The sequence below is a fragment of the Mesoplodon densirostris genome, chromosome 6, assembly GCF_025265405.1.
Source record: "Mesoplodon densirostris isolate mMesDen1 chromosome 6, mMesDen1 primary haplotype, whole genome shotgun sequence".
Taxonomy (NCBI): domain Eukaryota; kingdom Metazoa; phylum Chordata; class Mammalia; order Artiodactyla; family Ziphiidae; genus Mesoplodon; species Mesoplodon densirostris.
The window spans coordinates 25014681-25033221 of NC_082666.1; the positions used below are offsets into that span (position 1 = coordinate 25014681).

General features: G+C 52.6%; 2 protein-coding genes across 5 annotated transcripts in view; both read right to left on the reverse strand.

Moving 5' to 3' along the window:
* The window catches only part of CORO2A (coronin 2A), a 55943-nt gene extending 51743 nt beyond the window's left edge, over positions 1-4200 (reverse strand). The window contains exon 1 of the mRNA XM_060101377.1: positions 4130-4200. The gene's annotated coding sequence lies outside the window, so the exon portion shown is untranslated. The remainder of the gene's footprint in view (positions 1-4129) is intronic.
* A 4824-nt stretch (positions 4201-9024) lies between these two features.
* TBC1D2 (TBC1 domain family member 2) overlaps positions 9025-18541 on the reverse strand; it is a 42795-nt gene continuing 33278 nt past the window's right edge. For 2 of the 4 annotated variants that reach the window (XM_060101013.1, XM_060101017.1), the window contains 4 exons: positions 13851-13971; positions 11314-11499; positions 10419-10540; positions 9025-9572 (listed from right to left, as the gene is read on the reverse strand). In XM_060101013.1, the coding sequence (XP_059956996.1) occupies positions 9365-9572; positions 10419-10540; positions 11314-11499; positions 13851-13971 (637 nt within the window). In that variant the 3' untranslated portion in view covers positions 9025-9364. Of the gene's footprint in view, positions 9573-10418; positions 10541-11313; positions 11500-13850; positions 13972-14194; positions 14266-18541 lie in introns of those variants that run through there. The other 2 variants (XM_060101015.1, XM_060101016.1) reach the window with 2 other exon arrangements.

Consider the following 18541-nt stretch of genomic DNA (forward strand, 5'->3'; position numbering starts at 1 on the left):
GACAGGGTACACAGTCGGACCTGTGGCCTCTCTCACCTGTCTCCTCTTCCCTCGTGGCACTCTTCTCATCTGTTCTTCCTTCACCGTGTCAGGTATGGTCCTACCTCAGGGCTTTTTTCTTGCACTGGCTGTTCCCTCTCCCTGGACGGCTCTTCCCCGGGCATCAGCCAGCTCACTCCCTCACCTCCTTCAAGCCTTTGCCCAGAAGTGATTCTCAGTGATTCCCCTCACACACACCCTACCTGAAACCACAACCCCTCCTTCCATTCCCCCTCACACACTCAAAATATCCTCCTATGTTTTATTCGCTCCATCTCATTTATCACCACCTATTGTACTTAGTGTTTATTGTCTGTCTTTTTTTCCTATTAGATTGTAAGCTCTTTTAAGATAGATTTTGTTTCTTTTTGGTCTATTTTGTTTACTGTCAAGAACCCCCTTCCCCCCAACACCTAGGAGATACCTAGCGCAATGCAGGTGTTTAATAAATGAAAGGCTGAATGATTACATGAATGACTGTGAAGCACTTAGGACAATCAGGCAGGTGGTAAGTACTCAATACATGTTAGCTTATTATTATTGTTGTTGTTGCTGTTGTTATTGATTCTTTGAGGTGAGGCTCCCATGTCCTTCCTACTTGACTTCTCCAAGCTTATACAGTAACCACACTGTCCTAGTCCCCACCGCACCCTGCCAATCTCTCAATTATGGTAAGGAGCACAGTGCTTTTTAATTATATCTTTTTCCATTTAGGCTGAACCAAATAAAATGGCCATTTCTTGTAAGTCAAAAACAGCCAGATATTGGCCATTTCACATATAACCTAATACGTTTCGCATGGCAGCCTGCAGGCCCTTGGGAGGTACCTCAAGGCCTAATACACAGTCGGTGCCCAGTAAATGTTTGTTCACCAAGTCCTCGCCCTTCATAATAGGTGTGATTGCTAAACACCTCTAATCTGTTCTGAAGAAGGCAAGCCACGGCCTATAGACATAACATAATAAATGGAGGATCTTGCTGAATTGTTTTCCGATCCTCCTGAAAAATCTCTGTCCCCTGATATTTGGTAAAGAGGATAAAACAAAAATACAGTAGGTTCTAAAATAATCCAGGTTCTGGAACTTCCCCATGGAAGACTCCATGCTTCCAGTGCAGGGGACATGGGTTCGATCCTTGGTCGAGGAACTAAGATCCTCCATGCCAAGGGGCACGGCCAAAAAAAAAAAAAAAATCCAGGTTCTGGCCATTTGGAGATAACAAAGGTCTAAGGCTGAGGGAAGCCCCTTCCCCTAGCTAGCTGCTTGCCTCTAAGGGGATTCATTTAATGATGGGGGAGGGAGGCTGCAACAATCTTTGGTTATCCCTGTGTTCACTGCTCCTTCTAATAAAGGCTTCCTCTACAGAGATTTGCTAAGTCTAGAATGTGGGTTGTCAGAGTTCAAAGAAATTCAGCAATCACTGAATCTACCCCATTTCACATATAGGGGAAGTGAGGTACAAAAAGGGGCAGGGATTAAAAAAAAAAAAAAAAGGGGGCAGGGATTGACCTAAGGTCACACGGTGGGGTAGAGGAAGAGCTCATCCTGGAATCTAGGCTGACAGGAGTCTCATGGCTTTTCCTCTGGACCACACTGCTCCTGTGCTGGCCAGCCTCTGGACATGGAAACTTTAGTATCACTATTATTAAAGGTGTACTTTTTAAATGAAATGTTTATTAAGCCTCAGATAAAACACCAAGAGCTTCTTCACCATAAGATAACTTCTTGTAAATAACAGCACTACACTCGTCTCTCTATATAATTACTTCCTTAGGGTAAAGTCCTCAAATTAGAATTCTAGGGGCAAAGGGAAGTTAGGATCATTTTCATGGACTTTTGTAACAAACTGCCAGGTTGCTCTGCAAAATTAAATGCTACCGGAGAATCCTTATAGCTTTGCCAGCATAGATGTTTATCCTTTTATATTTATTTCTGCTAATTTTATAGGAATAAATACAGATTGCTTTCATTTACTATGTGGTATGTGTTTCCACACACACACACACACACACACACACACACTCTCTCTCTCTCTCTCTCTCTCTCTCTCTCTCTCTCTCTCTGGTCCTGGAATCAAGATCGCTGGGCTTGGTTGCTCATCTGCTGTGTGACCTTTGACAAGTCACATCCCCTCCAGGGATAGGGGATACCTATCTGTCAAATGAGGGGGTTGAATGAGATGATCTCTTAAGATCCCTTTCAACTTAGATATTCCATAATTCCATGGTGTATTTAAAATTATTGGCATAGGATGACTTTTTAATAACCAGAATCTGCTATACCTCTCAATCAAGGCCTAAATAGCTTGGACTAGTAGAGCAGGAAAACAGAGCCCAGATTATATGCAGGTAGAGATGACAGGAGACATAGGTAGCACTTAAGCCTGTGCGTCGGAGCTATGCTCAAGTGACAGCACATATACTTAGTCTGCTTTTACGACGGGATAATAACACTCGTTTGTGGTCTAGCTTCAAGTTCTGTGCAGCTCCACCATGGCCAGAAGGTAAGGTCATGGTCACTCTACTTCGGCCCTAGAGTCCCAGACTTGCAGTCAAAGGCAGCTCACCCCCAGCAAGTGCTCATCCAGCCTCTGCTCACAACCTCTGAGGACACAGTACTCACTACCTGCCCTGGCAGTGCCTCCCTTCTTTTGGCTGCAAGAAAGCTCCCGGGTGAGGGGCAGGTCATGAGGGGGGACAAGAGAGACCAGAAGGCCCAGACCTGATTCTCAGAAACTCCTCCCTCAATCAGGGCAGGCAACAGAAGACAGGGAAGAACACGCATGGGCTGGAAGGCCTGGAGAGGGGCTCCCCTGGCTGCTTCTCTCACTCCAGACCTCTAAGGTAGCTGCTAACCCAAGGGTGCAGGGGACACATTCCAGTCCTGATGACAGTGGGTTCTGAATAAGCCCCAGGCTGACTACTGCCTGCTTTGGGGCAGACACCTCAGCTCCCTCGTCTTGCCTTTGCTCCCTAAGGCTCTGACAGGAGAAACAGTGCTGGATCTGGGGCTGTTTAGCCCTGAGGTAAACTGATTTAAGGGACCAGATGATTGCCTCGGAGTGGGGGATGGAGGGGTCAGATGTTGTCTGTGTGCTCAGAGCAGGACTAGCAGATTCTAGCTCTGTTTACAGCTAGTGAGATTCCCATAACAAGGGGTGTGCAATGGGACAGCAGGACCTTCCAAAGGGGATCTGACCAAGGGGCTGGGCCATATGCCAGAGGTATTCTTCACCCAGAGAGCTTGGAGCCACAGTCCCTCAGACATCTGCTCTGTCCCAGACCGAACCCCACTCAGACATGGCTCTCTTGGCACTGTAGCCCCTCTGGGGTCCGTGTGTGGACAAGCCATCCCTATCACACCAGGCTGGGACGTAGAGCTGGGCGTCAGCACTGGTGGGGAAGGGATGGGGAAGGGCATGTTCCACACCATTCCCTAAATACAGGTGCCTGCATGGGTCTGGTCTAGGCAAGTCTGTGGCCGAGGGCCCCACCACCTCCAACACAGGGCTCCCCCAGCCCCAGACCGGGAGGCAGACTTGGCAGGCAGATTCTGACCGCCCCACCCTGCATGCCCAGGCCGGCTCGATAGGGACTTGGGGGTGTGCCCCCCCTTTCCTGTTTCCTGTACAGGGAAGCTGAGGCCCAGCAGGTTACTCAGCCAGGAGAGGGAAGAGGTCCCGACACAGGTCCCGCGAGGCACCCAGGCCACTAATGGGGGGACTGTCGGGACCGACTCGCATGAGAGTCAGCATAAGAGGCCCTCACTGCGGGTGGGCTGTGCAGACAGTACCCATCCGGGCCCCTCGCCGTCGGGAGGCTGGAGCTTGAGGCGGCCACTCCCAAGAGCCCAGCGAGGAAGGGGCCACCACTGGGCCCGCTGTCCCGATGGGGAAACTGAGGCCTGGAGAGGAGCAGTGCTTTGTGCAAGGTCACGCAGAGGGGCTAGAAGCCAGGTCCCCCGAGCCCCGCCGGGTCCCCTGCCGTGCGCCGAGCCCCAGCATCCCTCCCCGGGAGCTGCAGCCCGGAGGCGCAGCGCGCACACATCGCACAGACAGGGAAGGTATGGCCGGTGGCCCGGGGCCGCCCTACCTTGATGACTGCCGCGCAGGTGGCTGCGGCGGCGACGTCCGGCTCCGGCTCCAGCTCCGCGCTCCTCGCCGCCCGCCGAGTCCCGGCTCCTAGCGCCGCCTCCTCCCTTCCTAAGCACGGCAGGCGGGGCCGGTGGGCGGGGCAAGGGCCCGGCAGAAGCCCCGCCCTCGCGCTCTGCGAGCCCGTGGGGCAACCTCTGCTTCCTAACGCTCCTCGCCGCGCTCCGGGCCCCCCGGGGCTGGTCTCGGGGCGCGCACACGCGCACAGAACGGGCACGCACTCGCCGTAGTGACTGGGGCGGGCTGCCCCGCGCGACCAAACAGAAGCTGGCGACAGTCACACTCTCCTGCGTTCACGTCCCGCCGCTCCCTCGCTGAGTGGCTTGGAACAAGGGACTCGACCTCCCGGAGCCTCAAGTTTCTCCCTTGGTGAAATGGAAACAGTAACCGTGTCTGCCTCAGAGAGCTGTTTGAAAATTAGATGAGATGATCTAATTTACCCCGCACGGCAAAGTGCGCGCGCAGACACCGCCACGGGAGTAGCGCTCGGTGAACCTGGGCTGGTATGGTAGAGTAATTCCTGAAGCTTCCCAGTCCTCCGGGAGGAAGAGGGCAGGGAGGGCCGCTGAGTATCGGGAGGACGCCCTTCTTTCTCTCGGTAGCCAGGAGGGGGCGCTGCTGCCCCGTTTCGCCGGCTTTGAGGTCCAGCATGCTAGGCAATGGGGCGGAGATGGTGAGGTCCAGCCTTTTAGTAATACCACCACCTAACACTTAATGAACCCGGCACAGTTCTAGGCACCTTAATTGAATCAGCGTACTTTACCGTCACACAAGCCTATGAGGTTATCTATTACCTATCTTACACATAAGGAAGTTGAGGCGCAGAGGTGTTATCTCACTTAAGATCACACAGGTAGTAATTCACCCCTAGGCAGCGTGGCTCCCAAACCCAAGCTTATAAACACTCTACCACACCACCTCTCTTGTGAAGAGCTCTTTGTTCAGTGGTGTATCTCTAGGGCCTAGAACAGTGCGTGGCTCAGTGTTAATTCACCTGAATGTCTTAATTCACCTAGTGCTTGGACAAGTAACTCTGGTGCAGTCCCCACGCCCTTGCACTCTCACACATCTATGCCTTTGTTCACACTGTCCTTCCTGCCAAGAATTCTTTCACCTCCTCATCTCTTTTTTTTTTTTGGCTGCATCGGGTATTAGTTGCGGTATGTGGGATCTTCGCTGGATCTCTCATTGCGGGCGGGCTCTTCGTTGTGGCGCGCAGTCTCCAGGGTGCATGCGCTCTGGGGCTCTGGGGCTCTGTAGTTGTGGCGCGCGGGTTCCAGAGCACGTGGGCTCTGTAGTTTGCAGCACGAGGGCTCTAGTTAAGGCACGCGAGCTCAGTAGTTGTAGTGCGCATGCTTAGTTGCCCCACGGCATGTGGGATCTTAGTTCCCTGAGCAGGGATCGAACCCGCATCCCCTGCATTGTAAGGCAGGTTCTTTGCCACTGGACCACCAGGGAAGTCCCTCCTACTGTCTTTTAAACAGACTCATCCTTCTTTCCAGGGTCAGTACCAATGTACCTCCCCAGCAAGTCGTCCCAGATCCCTGTGGATGTACCCTCCCAGCCTTGTATCTGCATCTTACCACTCTGTGCCATGACGGTAGGTGGCTGGGGCTGTGTTTGGGGAAAGGCTGGTTTGATAGGGACCTTTCTGGGGACCATGGACATATGGACTAGTGGGCTAGAGGGGAGGCCATTGGAGGCCTCTGCAATAGACACAACCTGGGACTCTTCCTAGAGATGCTGTGTGTATATGTGTGTTCTTTATTCTCCTGTCCCTTCCATCCCCCTAACCCTGGTCCATTTGATGAAGGCTACCCACTGACCACCTGAATTGCACACATGGGGAAACTGAGGCCAGAGCGGGGATAACCTATCCAGGGGTCCCTAGCTACACAATAGGTCTGGTTCCAAAGTTGGGCCCATCTGCTAGCCCCTTCTATCGGGCCTCATTGCTGATTGAGGTGGGCCAGAAAACCAACACCTTCCTGTGTCAGCATGGCCTTTATTTAATCTGCCGTGTGTGGGTAAATTTCTTGTGGGTGACCAGAACATGTGTGTGTGTCTGTGTGTGCGTGAGAGAGAGGGTGGCAAGTTCTCCTCTACCTGCCCAACATGGAGCTTTCTGTACAATATGGTCCTGTGCCCATGGCAGATTGAGCTGAGAAAGAATGAGGGGACAGCAGCACCTGGGAGGTGAGGTTCTGAACGTGGGGGAGAGGACCCTGAACACAGGCATTCTGTAAAAGTGAATGTGCATCTCGCACTTTAGGGTGGGGGTCTTCCATAGTGCCCTCCCTCCTGTTTTGAGGAGCCCCTTTATTCTTGGGGATATTGCCCCAGGAAGTTTTCCTGGGAAATTCCTTTCCCCTAGAGAATGGAGCATAGGCCTGAGCTCGCTGGGGGCCTAGTTGGGAGAGGGATGCTTTGAGCTAGAGGGCCCACCACCTGGGGTAGGGAGGTGGAGCTGGGAGGGATCAGATCCTCCAGCCTGGGAAAGCAGCAGCCCCTGGGGATGGGGGCAACAGCTGTGGTGCAGGGCCAGGAACCTGACACCAGGGGTGGGCCCCAAACGCCTTTCAGGAGGAGCTGAGGGAGGGTGGGCAGGCTCCCTAGGAGCAGCTGCACCCCAGACATTCTTGGGGTTCGCCCCCCCACCAGTTCCTGCTACAGCCTCTGTCAGGTAGATGTTTCTTCCTCTCATTTTCCTTTGCCTGGAGCTATCCCCATAGGACCTACACCACTCAGGCCATAGGCTAGACTTGTCCTTTCCCCTGGGGGAGGTGTTCTAGGATCCAGAGAAGGCGCCGCGAGCTTGGAGGAGCCCTCCCTGGTTTTGCAGTTGGCAGCCTCTAAGGCTTGAACATGGCTTAACCACTCAGTGGCTGTGTGACTCTGGGCAAGTTAGTTAACCTCTCTGAGCCTTGTCTCCTCATCTGTAAACTGAGCTTGGCCTGGAGTGAGCAGGTGTTGTAGGACAGGCAGTTCACATTCTTGCTCTGGCTCCAGCTCCCGGCTACAGGGCTGGAGGCCCCCTAGTCAGTCCTGATTGCCTGTGGTCCCCAACCCTGTTGGTGTAGCACAATACCCACGCCCTACAACAGGCTGAGTGTGGGACCCAGCGCTCAGGTGATTCTGTGGTGCAGCCAAGAAGGAACCAGAGGTGACCCAGTGCTGGGTCAGCTGCAGAGTACCAGTGAGGGAGGAGGAGTGGGGTAGATACCCAGCTTTGGGCGGAGCTTCTCCTCTGCCTGGGTGTGTGAGTGGGAAAGATGGAGGAGGGGGAAGACAAGTGGAGGAGGGGAGAGATGAGGGAAGGAGGAGAGGGGAGAGGTTGGGGGTGGGCAGAGGAAGGGGAGAGAAGGGGGGTGGCAGGCGGGAGGGGAGACGAGGGTACCCTCTATCCAGCAGCCCTGGTCTGAGCTGGGATTGCTTGCTGTATTTTTGCTGAGGGAATTTGATTTTTAAGGCTAGAGTCAGAGGGACCAGCTGGACCTAGTCTCTCCTGGAGCCTTGGGCCTTTTCTAGACCTCAAGGCCCTCCTGGTGACATTTTCTTCATGGAAAGGGTACTCAGTGCCCAAGGCTGTACTTGACTCTGTGCCAGGCACCAGGCTCAGCACCAGCGTCATCTCCTTTCATCCTCCTGGAGTTCCAGGAGGCCGGACCCCTTGTCTCCTTGGTGATGGCCCTGAGGGTTACAGCCTGTTGGGGGTGTAGCCAGGATGCCCCCCAGGCTGCCCTCAGATCACCATCATGCTTCACAGTTACTGTTTGGTGGTGAAAGGACCTCAGCAGATGAAAAAGTTTAGCAAAAATGAGAAAGGCCATCAAACCCTGGTGTAGGGTGTTCACAGGAAACTGGGCTGCCCAGCAGCCTTTGTAAATGTGGGAGGAAAGGAACCCTGAGGGTCCCCACCCCAGGGCTGGCGGGGAGTGGTGGGAGGGAACCAGGTGTCTGGTGCACTAACCCCTCCCTCAAGTTCACACCAGTGGGTGACAGAAGGGCCTGTCACTGGTCCCCAGCAATGGGTGTGGCCGCCCAAGCCCTGACAAGAGCCTCAGATCAGAGCAGGAGGTCTCCCTGTGAGAATCCCCACCCCAGCCCTTCATATCACAGATTGCTGAGCTCAAGGCTATCCCGGCACAGGCACAGGCTTTGCTGAGAAATGAGCTGCCGAAATCACTTGTGCAGCTTCAACCCCCTGCCTTGAGGGGAATGGGGGAAGCCTGTCTGCTGAGGAAGGGCCTGGAAGAGCCCAGAAGAACTGGAGCTGAGTTCTGCACAAGCCAGCCTTGACTTGGCAACAGGCTGCAGGTTCTGTCCGTCTCACCGCCTGTTCCTCTCCCTCCCAACCACCCAGTTTTCGAAGAGGTGACTTTTCTTGCCCCAGACTCTGAATTTGGTGGTGGGAGATCAGAAGTTGGGCACCTAACCCCGTGCTTTCAGCCCCTACACCAAGTTCCTCTTGGTAGTGGACAGGGGTTTCCCTGGGAACACCCTCCCCACCCCCTGTCCCCCTGATGGGCTGTGAGGAGAAAGGTGAGGGCAAGTGCAAGGCTCAGGACACAGGCCTTGGAAGGTGGGAGTCAGAACTGGAACAAAGGCCCAACCAGGACTGGAGAGGCGCCATTGCCCAGAAAGACGGAAGCCCTAACTGCACACGGCCCCAGCTTCTCCAGGAACCAGGACCAGCCTTGCAGAGATGCTGAGAGAAACAGCAGCCAGGGACGTCCCGGGCTGGGAAGGCCCTAGTGGTGGGACACTCTGGAGCCCTGGGCACGCCCAGGAACAACTGGTTACTGAGAATCGTTTAGGTTCCAAAGCTTGTGAACTATTTTCAATATTTACACTGTCACACACAGACAAAACTTAGAGAATGTTCAAGGTTACCCTATAAAGACAGCACTCTTGCTTGTCTGGGTGCTAAAATGCTCTGCCGAGGAAGTGAGAAGGGGTGTATCCTGGGTGCGTGCTCATGAGGCGATAACCCAACCAATGGTTTCAGGAGCCAATGTTCCAATGGGGAGACTGAGTCCCAGAGAGGGGAAGGGACTCACCCAGGGTCACATGGTGATGGGGCTCAGTGGGGCCTAGACCACTGCTCCATGGCTGTCCCCCTGTGGGTCTGACAGCCAAGGGCGAGAAAGGGCTTTGGGGAGGGCAGGTAGCCATGTCAGGGCTCCGCCTCTCCCTCATCCTCGCTGGTGCAACCCTCGGGCACTGCAGGGCCCTGGGCTGCCCGGGTCTCCAAGTACTCGGCCTTGAGCTGCTCCAGCTCGTGCAGCTCAGCCTCCAGCCGCTCCCGGTGGGCCATCTGCAGCTGGCGTAGCTGCTTCATAGGAAAGGGGTTCATGTCGTTGAAGGCGATGTTCATCAGCTTCCTGGGGGGAGAGCACAGCCACAGTCACCGGGTGTCCCAGGCACCCCTGCATTCATTCTGCTCACGCAGCTGAGGCCCCTTCCAGGGAGGAAACAGTAAATAAGAAGACAGGGGCTTCCCTGGTGGCACAGTGGTTGGGGGTCCGCCGGCCAATGCAGGGGACGCGGGTTCGTGCCCCGGTCCGGGAGGATCCCGCATGCCGTGGGGCGGCTGGGCCCGTGGGCCATGGCCGCTGGGCCTGCACGTCCGGAGCCTGTGCTCTGCAGCGGGAGAGGCCACAGCAGTGAGAGGCCTGTGTACCGCAAAAAAAAAAAAAGAAGACAATTTCCACCCAAATTGACAGGTACTGAGGCAAGAGGAAGCTTAGCACTGTGGGAGCTCTAACCCAGAAAGGAAAAGTTGGTCAGGGAAGGCTTCATGGAGGAGGGGACAGTGAGCTGAGTTTTGAAGAATGAGTACAGGTAGGCCAGGCAAAGATGGTGGTGGTGGAAGTGGCAAGGAGGCACTCTAAGTAGAAGAACCTGCAAGGCCAGAAGCCCAGAGATGGAGGTTGTCCTAGGAACTCAAATAATTCTGTTTGGCAGGATGATAGGGCATGGGTGTTGGGGGCAAGAGAAGGTGGGCAAGAAATGAAACAGCATGGAGGCCCTGCATGCTGTGTTAAGGGGGCAGACAGACCCCGAGGCACTGGAACGTCCCTGAAGATTTCTAAGCTGCAACGGAGGATCACAATCGCTAATGAACCTACCTTTGGAAACACCAGCCCCCTCTCTGCTCTGTGTCCCGGGGGGATGCATGTGGGGTGGGCACGGTGGAGGGGCAGGGTGGCCCAGGAGTGCGTTCTCACCGGCTGTCGCAAATGGTCTTGGTGAAGAAGCGCAGGTACTGGTAGATCTCCAGGCCATCCTGCAGCCTCAGGATCTCCTCCTCGTTGTACTTGAAGATGGCCAAGGCATAGCGGAACACCACCTGGGGGGTAAAGTGGGGGCTCAGGGCGGGCACAGGGAGCCAGGGCAGGGAGTCCCCAGCAGGAGCAGAACCCATGCCCCCAGGTGCTGTGGAAGGCCCTGGACAGGCCGCAGAGGTTGAAGGCCTGGAGAAAACGTGCGGGGCAATGCCGAGGCGGGGTAGACTGGAAACCCCACGGGGGAGCACAGCTTGGAATCTGGGGATGGGGACTGTCCTGGGACCCTGGGCCAGGCATTGCCCCTGTTGGACCTAATGGCGGGTAACACTGTCTTTACATGGGGCTCCAGTAGGAATCGAATGGAGACAGATCCGAGGGTGCTTGGTGAACTGTGAGGTCAGCCACCTCGGGGAAACTGGGCGGAGGTCAGGGGAGGGCCTGCCCAGGGTCTCCTTGCAAGGTGAGGGGCAGAGCTGGGACCAGATCCAAGTGCCAGCCTTCCAATCTGGGGCTCAGTCCAAACAGAAGGAAGAGACGGCAGGTGATTGAGGGGCAACGGACAGAATAGCGATGCGCCTCCTGGTCATGCATGTGCCTCCTCTCCAGGGAAAGGGAATCCCCCCAACTTTAGGATGCATCTTCAGAGGCAGAAGCACCACTTCCCCTCAGGGGTGCAAAGTACTTGAGTTTACAAAGCCACGCTCCCAGGAGAGGTCCTCCATGGCCCTGACAGGTGGGCTCTGTCCTCCCACTGTCCAGGGGAAGAATCGAGACCCAGAGGATGCAGGGACTTGCCCAGGACCCTCCTGCTCACCAGCCCCCAGCAGTGCCCTACCTTGGTGCCCTCGTAGAGGAAGGCGTCCCAGACCTGGAGGAGGATGTTGCTGATGAGACTGTCTGCGAAGACTACGAGGAGCCAGTTGAAGGTGACGAAGGACAGGTCCACACGGCGCTGCCCCAGGTGGGCCATCAGTTTGGGCAGCTTCTCCGAGAGGAGGTCCTGCAGCACTCGCTGGTCCACCTGCAAGCCGAGAGAGGGCCTGTCAGCTGCTGCCCTGCGGAGGGGGCTGGCTGCCTCCGCCCGGTCCACCCCTGCACACCCGGCTGGTCCACACATGGCCCCGGGCTGCTCCCAGTGGGTCCTGCCCCACCTGGGGGCACAGAGCGCCCGGAGGAGCTAGAGCCCAGCCTGGCGGGAGACAGGTCGCTCCACTGGCGAGCAGCCTTCCAGGTTGGAGCTTTGATGCAGAGGTCTCTGTGGATTGTAAGTTCTTGGCCAGTGGAGTTTTGGCTCCTTTGTCCCCCAGGCTTTATCGGCTGACACCACGGCCATTTCCCTACACCTGTTTTGGGCCTGATGCACAAGATGCTCAGGGCAAGGTCCTGGGGGCCGGTGTTGGGGGAGCCACACCTGACCTCAGGGGGCGATGCTGCTGGGTGATAGCTGCTAATGACCTCTTAGTGTGGTCACATCATGCCTCTGTCCTTGTTTCACTGGACCCGGTTGGTCACTGACCACACTGGCTCCTTCCCTGCCCCAGGACACGGTTGTCCTGTGGCTGCCCCCACTTCTGTGACAAGCCCGTTTTAGGCTCATCTTGCTCTTTCTTTCTTGCAACTGCGGGTTTCTCAGCCCTCTCCCTCCATTTAAGTTTTCTTCCAGACTTAGCTCTTGCTGTGGCCAACACCCTCTCCCTTCCTTCCCTGCCCTGAACTCCAGGTCTGCTGTGCAGGCCAAGAGTCCAGCTCAAAACCTAGGGTAACTCACTGAATCTAAGATGCCACTTGAACCTACTGAAGGATGTACGGATGAACTGATATGATGTCTGAGATTTACTTCAAGGTCATCAGAGTAGGAGGAGTGGGTGTGAGTATAGGTGAAAACAGTACTGGCCACCCTGTGTTGATAATTATTGAAACTAGGTAATGGATACATGGAGGTTCATTACACTTTCTCTATTTTTTTGTACATTTGAAATTTTCTGTACTCAAAACAAAACAAAAACACCATAGTATATTGGTTATACAACACACCTCAATTCCAGAGATGTTAAAAAGTGAAAAAAAAAAAGTGAAAATAAAATATTTGTAAAGTGAAATATTTGTGTATTTCCCAGCCTGCCTTGCAACTAGAGGTGCCATGTGACACAATTCTGACCAGTAAGATGTAAGCAGAAGTTGCTGGGTCGGGAAAGCTGTCTGAAAGGGAGCCGGTGCCTGTCTTTCACCCTCTGCTTCTTTCAGCCTAGACCATGGCCACAGTGCCAGAGATGGTGCAGCCATCTTGTGACCACGAGGTGATGAGCAGGAGGATGAAAGTCACATGGCAGAGCAGTTAGCTGGAAGGAGCCTTCAGCTTTCTCATTATCTGAGAAAAATAACCCCCCATTTAAGCCACTATTAGGTTGGGCCTCCCTGCCACACAGCAAAGCACAATCCTTACCTGATTCGCCACCTATTTCCTGATGACTCCTAAGTCTTGATCTTCATCCCTGATTTCTCTCCTTACCCCTCCACCCAGGTGGGCATCCCAGAAGGAGGAAACAGTGTTGGGTGCTCACAGTAGGAAAGGAGGACAGGATGGGTGGGCAGGTAATGGCTTGGTAGGTTTTGGGGGGGGAGTGAGACGGTTCCCCCTGGGTAGCGTCTCTCCATAAAGCAGATGCACTGATACAGCAAGAATGGGACAAGAGGCCAGGAGGGAGAGGCTGGAGGGTGGAGGTGGGAGGTCTGAAATGGTTTCGCATTTACACCTCTCAACAAGCCCAGTAAGTGGTGTTACTTCCATTCAAAAGCAGGCAAGCCTGAGGTTTACAGAAGTGATGCCACTTGCCAAGGCCACACGGCTGGTTTCTGAAGGGCTGGCTCTGAACCCAGCTCCACCTGACTCCAGGGCTGCTCTGTGCTCAGAGGGCAGTGGAGGGGGTCATGAGATGATGGAGGCAGCTGTATTTCTCAGTAGGTGATGATGCGTGTATGTGAAGCGTCACTGTCACCTCCCATCCTCCCAGTCCCAACTTCCACCCTACCTGACCTCTGTTTTGAAATTCTTGACTGGCAAACACCAGTCAAAATCTAGTGACACTAGATTTTCTCCTCCTCCCCTCCATAGGATATCCACTGTTTCTAATGATGTAATGTCCCCACTGGAATAACAACAGTCTGTCACGTGGGCAGGGCCCCAGCAATTCTCAAGGCCATCAGCTGACTGGAACATGGCAGCAGTCCCAGAGAAGGGTTATTGGCCCACTGTACAGAGGGAGAAATGGAGGCCTGAGAGATTCCTGACTTTTCCAAGATTCACTGACTTGTAGGAACAATTCAGGGGCACCAACCTGCATGGCCCCCAAGTCCCCTCCCTGCCCTGCTCACCTGGGATGCCAAGAGCGTCTTGCTGTAGTAATCAGCTGGCATGATGGTCTCCACAATGGCCACCAGACACCAGAAGGCACTCTCCTCCTCCTCCAGGACCAGCAGAGCGATGGCCGCCAGTCTGGAGTGGGAGGGAAGGAGGCCTGGAGTGACCCAAAGAAGTCACAACCAGGCAGCCCATGGCAGGGGTGACTCCCTCGGGGATGTCCTGCCCAACCCCACTCTCTAACCAGGCTGGTGTTCCCGGAAACTGGGGCAAGATGAACATGCTTTCGAAGAGGACTACCTAGGGGATTTCCAGAGCAACTGGGATCATCTTAGAGCAGGGCCCCTGGAGTCTTGTTGCTTCCTTGCTGGGTGACCGTGGGCAAGTTACTTAACTTCTCTGAGCTTCAGCCTCATAATAGTCACAGGACTGTTGTAAGGATGAACAGAGTAAATACATGTTAAAGGTCCAGCACAGTGCTTAACACGTAGTGAGCGCGCTTTATAAAGGTTAGCTATCCTCATCTTAATATTCATGGGCTTTGAGACCTTGGCAAGTGTGCTAACCTCTCTGAGCCTCACTTTTATGACCTGTCAAGTGGGGTTAACAGTAACCACCTCCCAGGGCTGTGAGGCATTGAGAAGACAGACATACAGCATCTTGCTCACTGTCTGGCATGTACCAGGTGCTCAATACTCAGAATTCTTTTTCTCCTTTGCTTCCCCTCTCCCCTAAAGTTATCATGAGGCTCTAATGAGATCGTGGATAAGAAAGAAGACAACCCACAGTGCTGAGCAGGGATGTCTGCCTGGAAGAAGCACTGTTTTCTCTCCTTCCTCCACCTTCCCTGGCAGGTCTTGTCCAGGGTGAATCCAAGAATACATTTCCCAAAATGTACTGGTCTCTCAAGATGCTAGGTGAGCACATGGTCCCATATTCAAAGATGTTGGAGAACACTGCATACTCTAGCCCCCTTTTAGAGGCTTATGATATACATATCTTAACAAAGCCTCTTAGAAATCTCATGTTAACAAAGCCCCATGTGACTAATACATGGCTGCCTAGTGGGGCTGTGCACGGTGCACCTGCTGAACACCCTTAGGGAGGTACGGCTTTCAGCACGGGGCAGCCTCACACTCTCAATGGACTTAAAGAGCACATTTCATTGTCTAGATATTCATGCTTCTCTGGGCTCTTACTAGGTTGGATTCATGACCTCCAACATCTTCTGAGGTTTACACTTTTTTTTTTAATAAACAGTGTTTCTGAAAAGAAAAAAAGAAATCCTTTTTCTCTCCCTAGTGGATTGGGGAGGTATTTCTCTCCACTCCGGCTGAAGTATTTGTACAGACCCTCCTGAGTTTAGCTGAGTGGATGCAGAGAACAGTTACGGGTCTCCTGGAAATAGTAGGCTTTGGCCTCTCAGAGATGGGAAAGTGGGAAGGCCTACAGAGATTATTTAGCTCAGAGAGAGCAAATGGGATACACCAGCCACCACTCTCTTTGTCTATGCCCAGGGCAGACATAACTAATTGATCATGGTACTCTTTCCCACTGAGTCTGGAGGCTGCCTCAGAAACTCATAAGATAAGGCTCCAGGCGGCTACTTTCTGCTGGTCATCCCTGGTCATTGCAGAGACAGGAAAATCGAGGCCCAGAGAGCAACAGTGACTTGTTCAAGGTCACACAATCAGTTGGTGGCAGAGGACTCCCAAAGTCCAGCCTGTTCTCTCTATCCTACCTCATTCCACTGTTCTCAGTCCAAGAGTGGGTATCAGAATTAGCTTCGATTTCTGCTCACATTAAAAGGTCAGTGATTTGATGTGTGAGCCTGTTGATAATGTTCAGTGATTTATACTATTTTTAATTTTTGCACACAATCCTGAACCAGTAGGATAAAGCTTTTGTGTCAGAAAAGGAGGTTTAATCCTGCTAAGATTTCACCCATGGAAGGCCCTAAGCAAGGCCCAGGGCCTTTGGGAATGGACACCACTGTTTTTTTTTTTTTTTTTGCGGTATGCGGGCCTCTCACTGTTGTGGCCTTTCCCGTTGCGGAGCACAGGCTCCGGATGCGCAGGCCCAGCGGCCATGGCTCTCGGGCCCAGCCACTCCGCGGCATGTGGGATCTTCCTGGACCGGGGCATGAACCGGTGTCCCCTGCATCGGCAGGCGGATTCTTAACCACTGCGCCACCAGGGAAGCCCACACCACTGTTTTTGAGAGTCCTAATAATGCCACTGGGGGCAAGGGTATGACACAAGCTCTGAATCCAGGAATGCTCTCAATATGCTTGGTGGGATACTCAGGACCCCTCTGGTGGAGGAGGTCAAAGGACCTTGTTTTTATTTCCATGAGCCCTGATTCCAAATCATATTGCTCTTAGCCTCTCAAAGACTGGTCTCCCTGAGGATGCCCAGGCCAGAGGTTCTCATTTACAGTCACAAGGAGGTTCCTTGGCCTGTGCCTCAGTCTTCGGGCTTAACTCCTGAAGGACAGATCTGGGAAGCTGCCTAACCCTCAGCCAGCCTCTGCTTTCCGCCCCTGACATGTACCGGCCACCCCTTTCCTGACTCCTTGGCAGGTCCCCCTTCCTCTCTATGGGCCTTACCTGTTGGTGTTTGGAAATTTGTTAGGGCTAGTGAAAATTTTAGATGTGTATTCCTCATGACTTTTTCACTTTTTGGGTGTGTTTTAATGCTACAGAAATAATAGCACAAACACAAGAATATCTGTGACAGCATTCTTATAACCAAAAAAAAAAAAAAAAAAGAAGAAGATTTACATACTTTATGGTGCATGGTGCATTTAGAGAGTGGAAATTGAATCTCTGTCAAAAAGGATGCACCCAAGAGAAAGGAAAATCCACATCCACACAAAGACTTGTCCAGGAATGTTCATGGCATTATTCATAATAGCCAAAAGGTAGAAACAATCCAAATATCCATCAACTGGTTAGTGGATAATCCAAGTATGGCACATCCATGCAATGGAATGCTGCTTGGTAAAAAAAAAGAACAAAACACATGCTACAACCTGAATGAACCTCAAGAACATGCTAAGTGGAAGAAGCTTGATGCAAATGACCACATACTGTATGATTGGTATATGAAATGTCCACAACAAGCACACTCATAGAGACAGAAAGTAGATATGTGGTTGTTCAGGGCTGGGGGTGGGAATCGAGAGTGACTGCAAATTGGCACAAGGTGTCTTTTAGGGGTGATGGAAATGTTCTAAAATTGGATTGTGGTGATGGCTGTGCAACTGTGTGAATTTACTCCAGATCATTGAGTTGTACACTTAAAACCCATGAAAAAAAAAAGGTCAGTGATGAGAGGCTGCTGGCACTCACTAGGGTCCTAGCAACTGCTCAGGGCTACAGCCAGACTCCAGCTGAAGACATTCAGGCCCAAGTAGGTCTGCAAAGGAGGGTGATGTGGGAAAGGAAAAACTACTTTAAATCGCTCCACTCATATTTTAGAGAGAAATGGATTTTAAAATTTTGCTCTGAATTAGCATTAAATCATTACTAGGATATCTGTCTCCCTCTAAAAAGGCTGGGTTTTTTTGCATAAAAGCAGGTTCTGTCCTCGAGAAACCACACGTGCAGCTCTAATAGCCGCCACTAGATGGCAGCACCCAGACAAGTGAAAGGGGCTGCAGAAGGGCCTTTGAAAGAATACAATGCACTCTCCACGTTTAAACAGGCTCCGTTACAAATAATCTTCTATTTAAAGCAATAGTATGAATACCTGCCTAAATGCCAATAACTATAGCATTCAAAGAAAGAAGTAAGAAATACCTCTGGTTTGGGTCTCAGCTGTTCCTATATACCCCTCGGCAACTTCCGGTGCTGCCTCTTTCCACACAGCGAGAGGCTTCTTTCCTTTCTACATGGCTTACCTTAAGGTCCCCTCCTGCTTTGGGATCTTCCCCCTGCTCCTTCAGTATAGATAGACTCCAAAGCCCATATGTGGCTAACTCCATTCCTGCTCTCAAAAAAGGTTATATTTGATCAGGAAAAAAGGTTTCTGAGTGCCCTCAGCACACTCTCTGCTACAGCTCCCATTCTGAGTGAGGGCCGATGGTAGGAAGAACCAGGTCTGGGGTCCGGAGACCAGGGTTAGCAGCCCATGCATGGTGAGGCCCAGGCAGGTTCCTGAGCTTCTCAGACCCTCTCTTATCTCACCTAGCAATGGCGGGCACCAACGCCCACCTCACAGGGTTTTCCTGAGGATTAGATGACATCAGGTATGAAAGTACCTGGCATGCAGGAGGCCCTCATTACGTCTTAGCTCCTACCTGACCTTTGCATGAAATGTACAAACTATTCATACAGTCTCAGAGCTTCTAGCTCCCTTCAAATCTAATCTTAAAAAGAGGATTCAAAAGTTTTGTGCCTTCTGGATTTTAACATGTTCAAACAGATGAGAAGTGTGCAGGCTTCTGCTCAGCTGTTAAATGAATGAATGAATGAGTGAGTGAATTTCTATGGCTATCTCCTGTAGCGGACGTTTAGAGCAGCATGAAATCTGAACATGTTTTCCAAGGAGGCTTAGACTGAGAGGCATTACTGTTTGGGCTTAACTCTGAATTCCCAGTAATGGTACATGTATATGCTCAATTTCACCCAACTTAAGCTGGAAAAAAAGTATCCAAAATATCTATCCTTGGGAACCATTCAAATTTGAGTAGGGACACTGAA